The sequence below is a fragment of the Globicephala melas genome, chromosome 20 (assembly GCF_963455315.2).
Source record: "Globicephala melas chromosome 20, mGloMel1.2, whole genome shotgun sequence".
Lineage (NCBI taxonomy): Eukaryota > Metazoa > Chordata > Mammalia > Artiodactyla > Delphinidae > Globicephala > Globicephala melas.
The window spans coordinates 39,700,496-39,716,221 of NC_083333.1; the positions used below are offsets into that span (position 1 = coordinate 39,700,496).

At 39.9% G+C, this 15,726-nt stretch overlaps 1 protein-coding gene and 1 pseudogene across 17 annotated transcripts in view; one reads left to right on the forward strand and one right to left on the reverse strand.

The window, feature by feature from the left end:
- BRCA1 (BRCA1 DNA repair associated) overlaps positions 1-15,726 on the forward strand; it is a 64,044-nt gene that overhangs the window by 41,821 nt on the left and 6,497 nt on the right. For 9 of the 17 annotated variants that reach the window (XM_030840105.2, XM_060289956.1, XM_030840103.2 and 6 more), the window contains 7 exons: positions 1,460-1,586; positions 3,222-3,409; positions 5,364-5,674; positions 7,989-8,076; positions 10,669-10,746; positions 11,239-11,279; positions 14,021-14,104. In XM_030840105.2, the coding sequence (XP_030695965.1) occupies positions 1,460-1,586; positions 3,222-3,409; positions 5,364-5,674; positions 7,989-8,076; positions 10,669-10,746; positions 11,239-11,279; positions 14,021-14,104 (917 nt within the window). The remainder of the gene's footprint in view (positions 1-1,459; positions 1,587-3,221; positions 3,410-5,363; positions 5,675-7,988; positions 8,077-10,668; positions 10,747-11,238; positions 11,280-14,020; positions 14,105-15,726) is intronic. The other 8 variants (XM_030840108.2, XM_060289955.1, XM_060289957.1 and 5 more) reach the window with 1 other exon arrangement.
- Positions 402-778, reverse strand: LOC115843749 (NADH dehydrogenase [ubiquinone] 1 alpha subcomplex subunit 6 pseudogene; annotated as a pseudogene).

Consider the following 15,726-nt stretch of genomic DNA (forward strand, 5'->3'; position numbering starts at 1 on the left):
GCCACTTCCTAGAAAGCAGTGGCACACTAATACATTTGGAGGAATTAATAAATAAAAAGGATGTACTAACGTGCTAGAACTTTGCCTTGGGTCTGTTCTGTGTTTTTTCCTTTCTTGTGCCAGTTCATCATTAGTTCCATGTATTACTTCCAGGTTCCTTATCAGTCGGCACCTTGTTTTTTTGTTTGTATTGGTTTTTCGGTTTATTATTTTCTTAGTAATTGAAAATGTGAAGCAAAATGTCACCTCTTTTTTCTTTCTCATCTGACCCCTCCCTTGTTTCCACACACATGCAAAAACTCAAACCCCCATCCTATACAATCTTTTTTTTTATCATATATTGAGTTTATTTGTGCTCTAAAATATTTAAATATCGACATGCACCTTAATATTGAGTGATGTCACGGGTCATGCCCAACGTAGAACTTGGACAGGAAGTCCTTTGGCCTTGGTGCTTCTGTTTCATGGAAAAACCGCATGACCTGTGTCCGCTGCTTCCACACTTCGTTTCTTCCAGTTCCATCTTTCCCTTAATGACCGGAAGATCAGCCACCTTGGGGTCTATGACGTGGGCATTCTTCATAAACATTTCTCAGACTTTATCCCGTCCCGGTTTCACAAAGATGTCTAGCTGGAATAAATGCACAGTGTTCGGCACCTCCTGATACCAGGCGCCGTAGAGCTCACGCAGCCTTCGCTTAGCCTCGTTCATGTCCCGATTGAAAATGGGCTTCAGCGAGGTGCTGGCTGCAGCAGCAGCCGGGCGGAGGCCACTCATCTTGCTAAAGCCCTATACAGTCTTTGATGTGGAGGCAATAGGGATGGAAAAGGGAGTGTGCTTTGTGCTTTCCAGTACTTTCTCTTCCCTGTTGTCTGAGGTGATTTGAGTATAATTTAGTTTGCTGCAGAGATAAAAATTCATTTCCTATTCTTATGTCCTTATCATTCAGGGCCAAAAAATATAAATATATTATTTTTTCAGCCTTGTCTCAGCTGGGTATCTTTATTTACCCAGTTTTAAAGTGTTCCTTTTATTGTTGTTATTATTTTTTAGTCATTGAGTTCCATTTGGTGCTGTATCACTTGTGTTTATAGAATTCTGTCTGATATACCTGTTTAAAAACCAATCTGATTGGGACTTCCCTGGTGGTGCAGTGGTTAAGAATTCGCCTGCCAACGCAAGGGACATGAGTTCAAACCCTTGGGCCAGGAAGATCCCACATTCCGCTGAGCAATTAGGCCCGGGTGCCACAGCTACCGAGCCTGTGCCTCAACTAGAGAAAGCACAGCAACAAAGACCCAACTCAGCCAAAAATAAATAAATTAATTATTTTTTTAAAAAACCAATTTGATTGTCACAGATTGCTGCTTTTGAAAAAAAATGATATTCTCACCTGAATTATCACCATCAGGACAAAGCAGTAAAGTAGATTTCTTTGTTTTCTCATTCCATTTAAAGCAGTATTAACTTCAGAGAAAAGTAGTGAATATCCTATAAGCCAGAATCCAGAAAGCCTTTCTGCTGACAAGTTTCAAGTATCTCCGGATACTTCCACCAGTAAAAATAAAGAACCAGGAATGGAAAGGTAAGAAGTAATAAATGTCAAGTTTTGTAGCTAAGTAACACCTGTACTTACATTAAACTTTTAGTGTTAATTTTTTTTTCACCATACTTTCTCTAGTTTTTTGTACACGGACATATCTAACCTCTCATTGCCCTAGGACATTGCTTTTGTTTAATTGTATGTAGGCTCTTTGGACCTGTACAAGGCATGAGCTACAACATGAGAAATGGACAGTAGATCTGTCCCTTTTCAAAGTCAGAATAAAATACAGAACTAAAACCTCAGCAGGCCTGGAGGCTGATGGTAGACTTCTCCAAGGCCGCCCTTGCCCTAATTGAAGTTTTTGCCTTCCTAGAAAAAGTTTAGCTATTGATTTACCCCAGTAAATATTCAGAATATCTTCCAAGGATGTTGTTCACATCACTATTGATATAAGACTATGTAACACTTTATAGTTTTAAAAATACTGTATCTACTTCTTCATTTGATCTTTATAAAAACACAGTGAAAGTAAAAGGACAAGTTCTGGACTATTATTCCAAATTGATAGTTCAGGATAGAGTCTCAGAACTGATAGAGTCACACATCTCATGACTCTAGAAAGGAAAAGGAATTCATATTTATTGCGTTTCTACCAAGTGTATGTATATTTTCACTTATCTCTCTGGAAATAGTGACAAGTTGTCAATAATCTAATCACACCATCTTTTCCAAGCATCTTGGATTGGACTGAGGATATATTTTTGAGGCTGTGATAATGGCCTGATGGCTGTGATAGAGAATGAAAAGACTTGACCTCCATAGGCCCTAAACCCATGATTAGAGGTAATGACCTCATTGCTGTGCTTTAACCGATTGAGCTAACCACCTGTTTAATATTCAGATGAAATATTCCTCTTCCTCTTCCCCCACCCCAGTGTACCCTGTAGAGACTTCTATTAAAAACCTACACATTGATTGAACTTCCTCTACTAGACTGCTTGAGGAACAGTTCAGGTCTTGCTCATCTTTAATCCGTGGAGCCTAGCTTTAGTGCCTGACTCATACTAAATATCCAATAATTGTTTGAATCGTTATCTGATCTCTGAGGTCCTTTAAATCTGTTGATAAGTATCGTATTCAGCAAAGTTCTAAACACCTGAAAGAGTAGAGGAATTACTGTGTGCATATGCTCTTCTAACAATATATTATAGCTGGCTTTTATTTTTAGAATGACTTTGGACATTGAAAAGGTAGGAGGTAGGGATGATTCTATGAATTCTGCTAAAATTGGGTAGAAAGAATGAGTGTAGCAATGTCAAAATTAATCAACTTATTTTCATGAGAGAGCTGATTCTCATACATTCATTTGAAATAGTGTATAGAATTTGAGTGAGTGGCAGTGGATAATTTGGTGAAATTTGCTGACATGCTTTTAAATAGCTAGGAGATATACTGCCTCAGGCCAGACCCTAAGGAGAGATGTTATATGTCAGCCCTGACATGTTGGCAGACATCGTGAATCCAGACTCCTAGCCATCTCTTGTGTTCTCTCTTGCTAGTCATTCCCGATCTCTGACGGTGAGCTCTTTCACTTATGCCTTGGCTGCCTGGGAAGTATGATTAGTCCTTTCACAAGCTACAGTGATGGTTTTCTCCTTTCATCCTTTTTTCTAGGTCTTCCCCTTCTAAATCGCAGTTGTCAGATAATAGTTGGTATATGCACAGCCACTCAAGGAGTCTTCAGAGCAGAAACTGCCCACCTCAAAAGGAGCTTGAGGTTGTTGATGTGGAGGAGCAACAGCTGACGGAGTCTGAGGCCCAGGATTTAATGGAGCAGTCTTCTTTGCCAAGACAAGATCTAGGTAATATTTTATCTGCTCTGATGGAGAAAACACTTTTATTTTACTCTTAACCTAAAGATATTCTGATGAATCAGCTTTCAAATGTGGTAGTCTATCATGAATGCATCTGTTATACTTAAACCCATTAGAAAACTAGCTTGAATGTTAATCCAAGTTGAACATTATTGCCGCTGTTAATCGGTCTATATTGGTTTAACTCTAACAGTTTTGAGGATGAGAGAGTCTTGGTGCTCTCTAAATATTTTACTTCAACTGTTAGATAAGAGTTCTAGGGCCCTAGGGTAAAGTTTTAGGCTTGTCCTTTATTGAAAAATGAGTCAAATCTCTGAAGTAAGCTCTTGTTTTATGAATTAATGAATATAAATTACTATATATTTTATGCCTTATAAATCACTGTAACTGAATAGTGTGTTTTATGGCTTGTAAATCAAGGTTTTAATCAGTAAAGAAAGTTTTAAATTAATCCTGAAAAACACATTATCATAAAAGGTGCTCTTAGACAACTAAATGTATTTGGCCATGTTCACTAGGGTCATTTTAGGAATCTCATACATTCTACTTAGCTGTGCTTACTTGCTGATGGAGTGACATTTTCTAAAATGTTTCAGGGATGGTCTGTTTTTAATTTGGTAATGATATCTGATGATTTATTAAGTGAAAAAGTTAATGATATCATCATGGATGAAGAAACAAAAATCATTTTGATTGTATTTAGTCAACTATTTGTATTTGGTATTTTTTTTTTTTAAGTTTCAGTGATATAGGAAGTGCCAAAATATTCACAAGCAGCCCAAAGATTAAAGTATACATTTGAGTATAACTGAATCACTTTGCTGTACACCTGAAACTAACACAACATTGTAAATCAACTATACTCCAATATAAAATAAAAATTTTTTAAAGAAGTATACATTTGAATCAAAACCATCCCCTAAGAACTAAACTGATAAATGACAGAAATTATAGAAAGCAGGCTTTCTTATAATATTGCATTTAATATCTAAGATGCAAACATATTTCATGTTAAAACTGAAATAGGGTAGCATCTTAAAAATCAATGGTATCTTTTTTAATTTTATTTTTGTGGTAAAAAAACATAAAATTTACCTCAGCCATTTTTAAGAGCTCAGTAATGTTAAGTATACTCCCGTTATTGTGCAATAGATCTCTAAAATTTGTTCATCCTGTAAAACTGAAATTCTGTACCCATTAAATAGCAACTCCCCATTCCCCCCTCCCCCTATCCCCTGGGAGTCAGCATTCTACTTTCTAAGAGTTTAGATACTCTAGATAACTCATGTAAGTGGAATTATGCAGTATTTGTCCTTTTGTGACTGACTTTTTTCATATAGCATACTGTCCTCAAGGTTCATCCATGTTGGTAGCTTTTTTAAAACCACTGTGTGTGTAGATAGATATAGATATATACATATGTCACATTTTCTTCATCCATTTATCCAATGACAGACATTTGGGTTGCCTCCACCTCTTGGCTATTGTGAATAATGCTACAACAAACATGAGTGTGTGCATTTCTCCATTTTATTGTAATTAAATGTAATAGGTGAAGAGTAGTTCATTGGAATGGATGTGGCATAATTTATTTAATCTCATTGTACATTTAGTTTGTTTCTAAAACCTTACTGTTATAAACAATGTTGCAGTGAACATTCCTATGACTACACTTTTACAGACCTCTTTTATGTCCTTAGGATACATTTCTAAAACTAGAATTGTTGACTGCAAGTATAAACACACAAGGCTGTTGCTACATAATACCAAATTTCCTTTAGAAAAGTTAAGCTGCTTTGCACATCTACCAACAGTGTTATTAATGTACCCATTTTTCTCTTAACCTAACTTAATCTGTCTTTTTAATTTTTAGCAGAGACTAGATGTTATAATTCAGAATTCACTGTCATATATATTAAATTTCTTTCCTCATTCCTTTCAGAGGGAACCCCTTACCTAGAATCTGGAATCAGCCTCTTCTCTGATGACCCTGAGTCTGATCCCTCTGAAGACAGAGCCCCAGAGCCAGCTCATGTCTGCAGCATGCCACCCTCAGCCTCTGCACTGAAATTACCCCAATTTCAAGCAGAAGAATCTGCCAGGAGTCCGGCTGCAGCTCATATTACTAATACTGCAGGGTATAATGTGAGGGAAGAAAGTGTGAGCAGGGAGAAGCCAGAGTTGATACCTTCAACACAAAGAGGCAACAAAAGAATTTCTATGGTGGCATCAGGCTTGACCTCAAAAGAATTTGTGAGTGTATCCATATGTATTTCCCTAATGACTGAGCCTTCATTAACATACCGCAATGGCTTTAAATGGGTACTAGCTGTGAATAACCTATAGGAAGAAATCTGGCAAACGAGTTCATTACTATGTAATTTAATTTCCATTACTAATTTCTGAAAACTTATACCTAGATAAAGCTATAGCATGGATTATTTTGTATGTATTTAGTAAAGGAAATAATTATTAAGTATTAGCAGAAAGGTTATGGTTTTGAGTATAATCCAGAGCTTTTTTATTTTAATTTTCTTTCTATCTAAAAAAGCAAGGAGGTATAGCTCCACTGCCCAGAAGGCATCTTTTCCCCACCTTTGTTCACATCTGAGTGAACTTGCCAGCATGATTAACTAAATTTAAACTGGTTCCAAGTACATGGCCAGATAGTGGCATTTCTCCAGTGTTTATTTATCTTTATCCTGGCTTGTAACACTGTTACCCAGTAGCTTGCCCTGTCAGTTCTACCCTACAATAACCCATCCCTGTTAGGATTTTGACATCTCCTGCTAGAAACAGGAGTTGTTTTGTGCTGTGGAAAAATACCCATTAAAATATTAAGACCACTGAAACTTTGTTTCTGCTTGGATTGAGCATAGATTTCAGACATCATAGGAAATTTATCTCCCCTTAATTAATCACCATTAATTAATCATTAATTGAGTGAAGATTTCTTTAAAACCATGATAACACACCAGAGTATCAAACAGATTCAATAGTGGATGCTATTTATTGCACACTGAGAAATGATTCAGTCATTCTTAAGTATCTTTCTTAATATATCCTTCCTGGAATAGAAACCATTTCTCATCCTAGCTTCTCTATAGGTTAGCAGCTCAGCATGACCTCTGTGACCAGATGTGTCCCACTACTAAAAGGGCAAAGTAAGCCTTGTCTGCCCTAGTAGATACAATGAATAAATTCTCATCAATAATGCCAGAATTCTCATCTCACAACCATGTGCCCAGAACAGCTATTTGCTCTAAAAATTCATACCTATGTCTGTTTATACTGCTCTTGATCTTTTGCCAACACATCTAAAATTCCCATTTATTCACTGAAAATTAGCGTTCCTTATTCCTTTGTTTTGTGAGATCAGCTTTTCCTAGAAGGCTAAAATGATCTAATCTTTCTTGCCATGGGCAATCCTGAACTGCAAATGAGACTCTAAGTGGCTTGGGTACATATTGTCTCTAAACAAGCAAAGAAGAAAACTTTTCAGCTCTATTCAGACTTGCCGAAGTGTGGTAAATTTATCATGAAAGCTGCTGACTGTATTACGCATGATTAATTCCGAAGCCTATATTAAGATGATCTTTTCAGCAGTTGCTCTTCTAACTGAACGCTGTTTCAAGGCTGGGATTTCAGCAATTAATCAGTTCAGAATTGCTAATGATCCTGGCAAAGGGCAGTGGCAAAAGCCGGGGGGGGGTGGGGGGAGGATGTCATTAGCTTCTCCAGCTTGCCTTTTTCAGTGCCCTGTGGCAGTATGGAGTGAGGCAGCATGAAAGAAAGACAGCCCACCCTCCATTGCAATCTCGTGGGGCACATAAATACTGGCGTGGGTGGTGATGACTAGTAAATGATGGAAATACTGGCGTGGGTGGTGATGGCTAGTAAATGATGGCCCTTGGTAAACAAAGTAATTTACCAAGCAGTAGCTGCTGATTATGTCAAGTGTGTCTATAATGGATCTGGTTAATTTCTTTTACTGCCTATTGATTTTTTATCTGGTTGATAGATAATAGCTAGAAGCCTCTAGATTTCTTTGGGGAAGAATATGAGTCTCTTCCAATCCTTCTCCTTAAGAGGAATTGATAGTTTTTGTTCTGACCTTTAGAAGCATCTTGACTTGAACGTTTTAAAACTGTCAGCAGGTTGAATCTTGTTCTTAAGTCACATATCTGAGCATAACTTTCTGTATAGGCAAGTTACCTCTCAGCTTATAAAGTGTAGGCTGATAAATCTAAATTATAGTATAGTAGGGTGTCACTCTGCAAAGAAACTGTCTTAGGGAATCAAATGGTATCTGTTATTAAAAGGAAAATTAATATTATTTTGAATCCTTGGTTATAATTCCATGTCTGTTAGCACAGACTATTTTAGAGTTTCTTCCTCTGATTTGTACATAATTTTTATTAAATTACTATTTATTTTGAAACTTCATATTAGAATAAAAAGGATGTACCTTTTGTGAGAAAAATGGAGGTTCAAAGCTGGAATAACTAATACTCAAGCTGTGTTCTAGATGTAATTTATTATAATGTGATATTTGATTTGATTTCAGGTGCTTGTGCACAAGTTTGCCAGAAAACATCACATCACTTTAACTAATCTAATTACTGAAGAGACTACTCATGTCATTATGAAAACAGGTACACCAAGAACCTTTACAGAATATGCTGCATCTGTTGCATAAAACTACATGAAGACATGGGCGTGTTTGTTAAGCATAGCATGGGTGACCGTCTTCCAATAGTCAATCAGTTATTGCTTGATGAAAGAAAAATAATAGTTTTGCTATTTCCTGACCCCCTTTATTTTGTGTTAAGATTGGAGAGTGATGAGCCAGAACGATGAATCACTTCTCCTAGTCCACCCTGCTTGGACTACACTGTGTGAGGGCTTTCTGGGAAGGCAGAGCCCAAGTCCTGGAGGAACAAATGGGGCAAAGAGGGGAATGAGCAGAAGTGAGTCTTCACTCAGAATCTGGGTGGTTGGAAACCCTAGCTAGCTCCATGACCTCACTCCACTCCAACACCTAGTTTGAGTGTGGTTGAGAGTTTTACAGGAAACAAGTCCAGTTATCAGCTCTGAGATAGCCTAGCATATGAAAAAGAAAAAAGTGAAGGGAAAAATTCATTTGTCCCACACCTTCCCCTTTTTAAATCTTAAGTATGACTTGTGTGATGACAAGGGAGACCTCAGAGGCTTTTAGTTGACTGTAAGCTAAATCTGAGTAAACATTTCAGGACTGCTAACAAAGCTCATTTGAAATTGGGCCTTATTGATACAAGCCTAATGTCCAGAGCAAGTGAGGTGATGATCCCGACACCCTACCCCACCCCCGCTGGAGCGAACACCTGGAAGGTGTGTGCTCTGTTTTGAGCACCATGCTTTCTTTTCATGCTGGTCCCTGACAACTGGAGAGTGTTTATCCAGAGGTAGATGAAGAGAATGGGGAAAAGGAATTCAAAGCAATGTCATTTGAAGGACAAATGAAGGAATGGGAAGACTTAAGGGAACAAGACAAGTGTCTTGAAATATCTGAAGAGTTGTTATCTGGAGGAGGAGTTAGGTTCACTCATGGGCTCCAGAAACCAAAGACGTGCCTATGGCACACAGAAGATACAGATTGAAGCTCAACTCTTAAAACCTTCCTAACAAAATGGACTCCCTGGTCCTCTCCAGGGTGTTTCTGTTCATACAGCTGAAGGTTCTTGAGCATAGGGTCCAGACTTCTTGGCAGGCACATGCTGCCTTAGAACTTCTAAGAGCTTAGGTTTCTACTGTGTAAAGATCATACTACAGGGTCAGAGGATAATGCTCACAGGAATCCGATGCCAAAACAAGTTACCATGAACTAAACTGTTTTAGAGATGAATGTCATTAAACTTGAATATATCTTAAGCTATGGGTTTGGATCAAGGCTGCTGATAGGTGAAAAGAAAACTTTAAAATGCAAATTAAATCTAAAGTAGTTCAGTGTTTAAACTCAAAGGCAATACACTTGCTACTTTAAAACTAAAAATGAGCTAAGATTTCTGAGTTTAAAGCATATTATTAAGTCAACCTTCACAACAGTTAAACAAAAAGCTTTAAAAATTGTGAAGAGGGGCTTCCCTGGTGGCGTAGCGGTTGAGAGTCCGCCTGCCAATGCAGGGGACACGGGCTCATGCCCCGGTCCGGGAAGATCCCACATGCCGCGGAGCCTGCGCATCCGGAACCTGTGCTCCACAATGGGAGAGGCCACGGCAGTGAGAGGCCTGCGTACCGCAAAAAAAAAAAAAAAATTGTGGGGCTTCCCTGGTGGTGCAGTGGTTGAGAGTCCGCCTGCCGATGCAGGGGACACGGGTTCGTGCCCCGGTCCGGGAAGTTCCTGCATGCCACGGAGCGGCTGGGCCCATGAGTCATGGCCGCTGAGCCTGCGCATCTGGAGTCTGTGCTCCGCAACGGGAGAGGCCACAACAGTGAGAGGCCCGCGTACAGCAAAAAAAAAAATTGTGAAGAAAGAGAAAAGATTTTTTTTAATTTGTGAAGAATTCGGTTAGGGAGAATGGCTGTTTCTACTACTGGCAGATGGCCCGCTGTGTTTAGGATTTAGTTAAATACATTTCTCCTGTTTAAAACTAAGTATTCTTTCCTGAGTTTGCTTAGTCCTTCAAACGGGCCTTTAAAACACTAAAAAATAAGCAGAAGTGATTCTTCAGCTACTGCTTGCTGAAATACGTTGAAAAGAGAAAAACTATGAAAATACTATATTTTTCTGCCTTGCAAGGGAATTAAGAATTAGGGGTTAGGATTCCCCAAGTAGAAGTTCTGGGGGTGAAAATTCATCATTGACATTTCAAATTTAGGATTTCAACAACACTGTTTTCTTTTCCTTTCACATGTTGTCATCCAGTAAAATAGATCTTGCCCGTCCACGTGTATCAATACTACCAACATGGGTAGTTCCCTGAGCACGCTGACAGACATCTTTAGCTGGCCTTGGCATCTAGAAGATAGGGCAGACGCTTCCTGTGGTCTTAACTTCGTATCAGCCTTCTCCAGACTTCCAAAGATCCACACCTGCTGGTTAGAATTAGGGGTGCTTCCAGCCTCTGAGTCCATCACCAGGGGTGTTGGAATCATCAATCCAGATTGATCTCAAGTAGCATAAGGAGCGGGGCGCTCTAGCTTCTTATGGCAGCCCTTCCTGATTTTGTTTTCAACTTCTAATCCTTTGGATGTTTTCCATTCTGCAGATGCTGAGTTTGTGTGTGAACGGACACTGAAATATTTTCTGGGAATTGCAGGAGGAAAATGGGTAGTTAGCTATTTCTGTAAGTACCATATAATTTCTCCCCTCCTCCCTTTAACACCTCAGAATTGCATTTTGACACCTAACATTTTAACACCTAAGATTTTTGCTGATGCTGAATCTGAATTACGAAAAGGTCTTTAGTGGTAACACTAAACTAGCTTTATCTTTAATGCATAGCTCTTTGTTCAGATAGCTGGTGATGTGGGGGAAAATGTATTTCTTTTTATAACTAATAGGACCTAATCTGCTCCTGGTAATGTTAGCATATGAACTAGGGATTTATTTAATGGTAGGCAGAAATCCATGTGCAACAGGCACTTTTATAATGTTTAAATTAAGCATCAACGGTGTCTCCAGAAGGAAATCTATTAAGGAGCTGTGGCTTTATAGAGAGAGGACCTCTATTCAGTGTTATTTCTCCCACACACTTATGTGAATCACTGCACCATCTACCCCCATGAAGGGAGGTCTTCTGCTCTTGTGTGACCTATCTTTTCTGTGATCTCTTTAGGGGTGACCCAGTCTATTAAAGAAAGAAAGATGCTGGATGAGGTAGGTACTCTGTTTTACAAACTAATCAGAAAGACTTGGTGCCATTGAGTCATACTGAGTCACGAAAATTTATCTGCTTCCTGCCTTGCACTACTTTCTGAAGATTTTCCTTGATGATGTGGATCATCAAGAGTTATGCGAGGGCTTCCCTGGTGGCGCAGTGGTTGAGAGTCCGCCTGCCGATGCAGGGGACACGGGTTTGTGCCCCGGTCCGGGAGGATCCCACATGCCGCGGAGCTGCTGGGCCCGTGAGTCATGGCCGCTGAGCCTGCGCGTCTGGAGCCTGTGCTCCGCAACGGGAGAGGCCACAACAGTGAGAGGCCTGCGTACCGCCAAAAAAAAAAAAGTTATGCAAGCAGGGACTTCCCGGGTGGTCCAGTGGTTAAGAATCCGCCTTCCAGTACAGGGGATGCAGGTTCGATCCCTGGTTGGGGGACTAAGATCCCACATGCGGCGGGGCAACTAAGCCTGTGTGCTGCAACTAGTGAGCCTGAGCGCCACAACTAGAGAGAAACAGGCCCACCTAAATCTTACACACATACACCTTTGTAGAAAACTCTTTCACAGTTGAAAAGAATCCTTCATATTAATATGCAAATGTATCTGTTTAGAAACCTGATTCCTTCAAAGAGATTTTATTTTACTCTTTGATACTGAGAACAGTGAGAGGTAAATAAGATAGAGCGTAGGAGGAGGAATAATTTTAGAACAGCCATCTTAGAGCTGCTGGTGACAACAGATCAGGCAAAATAAAATTAGCGAAAGCAGTTTTAAACTATTATGCACTAGTCAGCATATTCATAATTAATTAATTGATGTTTCTGTTGGTTTCATTCAGTGACTTTTATTGGGAGCCTACTATGTGCTGGGCACCAGGGATACAGCAGTAAATAAGACTGATAGTTCCCTGCTGTGGTGGGATTCATGTTCTGTGGAGGGGAGATGCATAATAAATAAAGATGTGTTTAAAATACCAATAAACACTATGAAGAAATATATAGAACAACAGACTGGCGGTTGGCTGGGGACAGACGTTGACTATTTAGGTAAGGAGACCCAAGAAGGCTTTCTGAAAAGCTTGAGCTGAGACCTAAAAGACAAGAAAGAATTGGCCTTGAAAAATGTAGGGGGCTTCCCTGGTGGCTCAGTGGTTGAGAGTCCGCCTGCCAATGCAGGGGACACGGGTTCGAACCCTGGTCCGGGAAGATCCCACATGCTGCGGAGCAGCTGAGCCCGTGCGCCTAGAGCCCACGCTCCGCAACAAGAGAAGCCACCGCAATGAGAAGCCTGCACACCGCAATGAAGAGTAGCCCCTGCTCTCCGCAACTAGAGAAAGCCCGCGTGGAGCAACAAAGACCCAATGCAGCCAAAAATAAAATAAATAAATAAAAATAATAAATAAAATTTTTAAAAAACAAACAAGAAAAGAAAAATGTAGGGAACAAATGTTATAGGCAGAATAGCAGCAAGCATAAAGGTCTTAAGATGGGAATGAGCTTGGTTTATTAAAGAAAAACAGGCCAGTATAGCTGGAGAGTTGTAATTGGTGAATCATATGTAGGCAGCAGAGGTTAGACAAGGGGTTGGAGAAGGTCATAGACAAGGGCCAGATCAGGTAGGATTCGGTGTAAGTCGTGGTAAGGAATTTGAATTTTATTCATAGGGTAATGAGACCTGGAGATGGTAAGAAGAGTTTGGTTTGAGATGTTTGGAAGATAGGACTTACTAATAGGTTAAATTGGAAGATGAGGTAAAGACAGGAATTGGGGTAACGCTTAGATTTTTGGCCTGAACAATGAAATGGATGTTAGTGATGTTAATTAGATAAGGAAGACATGGGGGAGGAGCATCCTGGGAGGCCGAGGAGCAGGAGGCAGGAGTAGAATCAAGAGCTCTGTTTTAGGTGCATGGATTTGGGGATTTATAGGAGACCTCCGGGTAGAGAGGTTAGTAGGCACAGGGGTACAATCAGGTCTATAAATTTGAGGGTCATCTTCAAATAGATGACATGTTTATCACCAGACTCTTCTCACTCACGTGACTAGGAAATATTAAGAGTGCTTTCACCTAATAACAACCTGTGGTTATGCCCATGACTTTATTATTCTTCCTAATTCTCTTGGCAACAGATGTGGTCTCCCCTGCAATCTGAGTTTCAGTAAGAATTGTTTCTAAGCATTCTTCCCCAGAATTCTCCCCAAACCTCTGACCTCCCTAATCCTATTATTCTTTATTCCCCCAGCCTTGGCTAGTCCAAATAGTGATTATGAAAAGCCTCTTACTTTCTTCAGTATTAAATGTATATTTTATTATTTTGGTTTCATTAACTGTAAATCTCTCAATGGAAATCTGAGAAACCCTTATTTCTTTAGGTGGTAATACACATTAAGAGATCAGGAATTCTCCAGTTATCTTTATAACAGCACAGTATTAGCAGTTTAAATGCTAAGTGAATGTTCTGAGAGGAGATAGATGTTGCAAATTAAAATATGTTAAGTCCCAGTGAGGTGAAAAGCCAATTGTTAGTTTCTGCCCACAAAGATTTGCTTCAATGAATTGATTTCAGCAGCTGAGATGCTGGTCATTTCATGCAGTCCACCAGAAAAGATGATTTTGGGGGAGATAGGGTTCAAAACTGCCTGGCAATATTTGATTCCTTAAATATGATGTATCTCCTCTGTTTCCATTGAAGGAGGCTTCTCTTTCTCTGACCCCTGTGGTTTGGGCTTGGTTTCTTTCAGCATGATTTTGAAGTCAGAGGCGATGTTGTCAATGGAAGAAACCATCAAGGCCCAAAGCGAGCAAGAGAATCCCAGGACAGGAAGGTAAAGCCCTCCTCCCCCATGTTGGCAAAAAACCTACCCACCCCTATGCATTCCTGCCCACTTCGTGGAGATGGTCTCATTCATCTTGTAAGGGGCCTTACAAGATGGCCCCTTACATTGCTAGAATACCAAGTAGGTGCATTCATATAGGTTTTTTAGTTCTTCCGGAACAGCAGAGTAAATAAGTACAGTCATTCCTCAGTACCCTTGGGGGATTGATACCAGGACCCCCTGCAGATACCAAAATCCAAAGATGCTCAGGTCCCTTTTATAAAATGGTATAGCATTTGCATGTAACATCCTCCCATACACTTTAAATCAACTCTAGATTAATTCTAAGACCTAGTACAGTATAAATGCTATGTAAATAGTTGCCAAAAAGCAGATTCAAGTTTTGCTTTTTGGAACTTTCTGGAAGAAACATTTTTTTTTCAAATATTTTCCATTGGCAGTTTAGTTGAATCTGCGGATGTGGAACTTGTTGGATACAGTAGGCCAGTGGGCCAACTCTATTATCCGATTTATGAATGAGGGAGCTTAGAGGTTTAGAGAAGTTATATAATTTGGGTTTCATTCTAGGGTGCAAATCTTAGCTGATAAATAGCAGAGCTGGGATTTGAGACAGATGTGAATCTAAAACCTTTGCTCTTTCTACTTCACGGTGGTGTCTTTCTCTACAGCAGTGTGGTAAGTGCTGTGAGGGGGATGTACCCAGGCTGTCTGTGGAAGCACAGAAGAGAAAGTGGTTGATAATCAATAGCTGACATCTGTGTAATGTTCACTATATCCAGGGACTGCTCCAAACACTCGACCCTATCTTAACTAGTTAACAATTTTACAGCAACCCTGGGAAGCGTGTACTATAATTATGCCTATTTTATAGATGAGAAAATTAAGGATCAAAGAGGTTGAGTAAATTGCCCAAGCTCACACAGCTAGTTGTGAACCCAACTAGAAGCTGAACCCAACTAGAACCAGTCTCCCTCCAGAATCTGAGCTCTTAATGACAATACCATAGTTTCCTGGCACATTATAGAAATTTTCACACAGGAGAAAAATTGATTATTCTAACAACTTTACAAATGAAAGACTAGAGGCCCAGGAAGATTCAGTGACCTTCTTCCCCAGATCATACTGTAACAGATGATGTAGCCAAAATTATGTCGTTCTCTCAAGGAGAAATCCAGGCAAGATTTCACACCAGCCTGTCAGGCCTGAGTTGGCTGCTCTTGGGTCACTGGCTGAGTGCTTATGCTCCTGGTCTGCATTTCTTCCTTTTTCAAGTGTGTACCACTGGGCATGTCAGAACATCCACATACGGAGCACCTCCTGTTCCTTTATAGAACTTGAGAGAGAACCAACAGAGATGATTTTCTAAGGAAAACTGCTTTGGGAGATGGTCACAAATCCAGCCCTGGAGCTCTGAACCCTTGGGGTCAGCCCACCCTCACCCTCTGAGCCTATCAAGTAACTTCTAGATGCCAAGAAAAGCCGCTGGCCCTGTTTCTCCTTCTGCCTGCACCTGAGGGGAGCTCTGTGTGAGCCAGTCATATGTTTTATTCCACTGGATACAAGGCAGAATCAGCACGAGATTCTTCCCTCCTTGAAAGGAAATTCCAGCA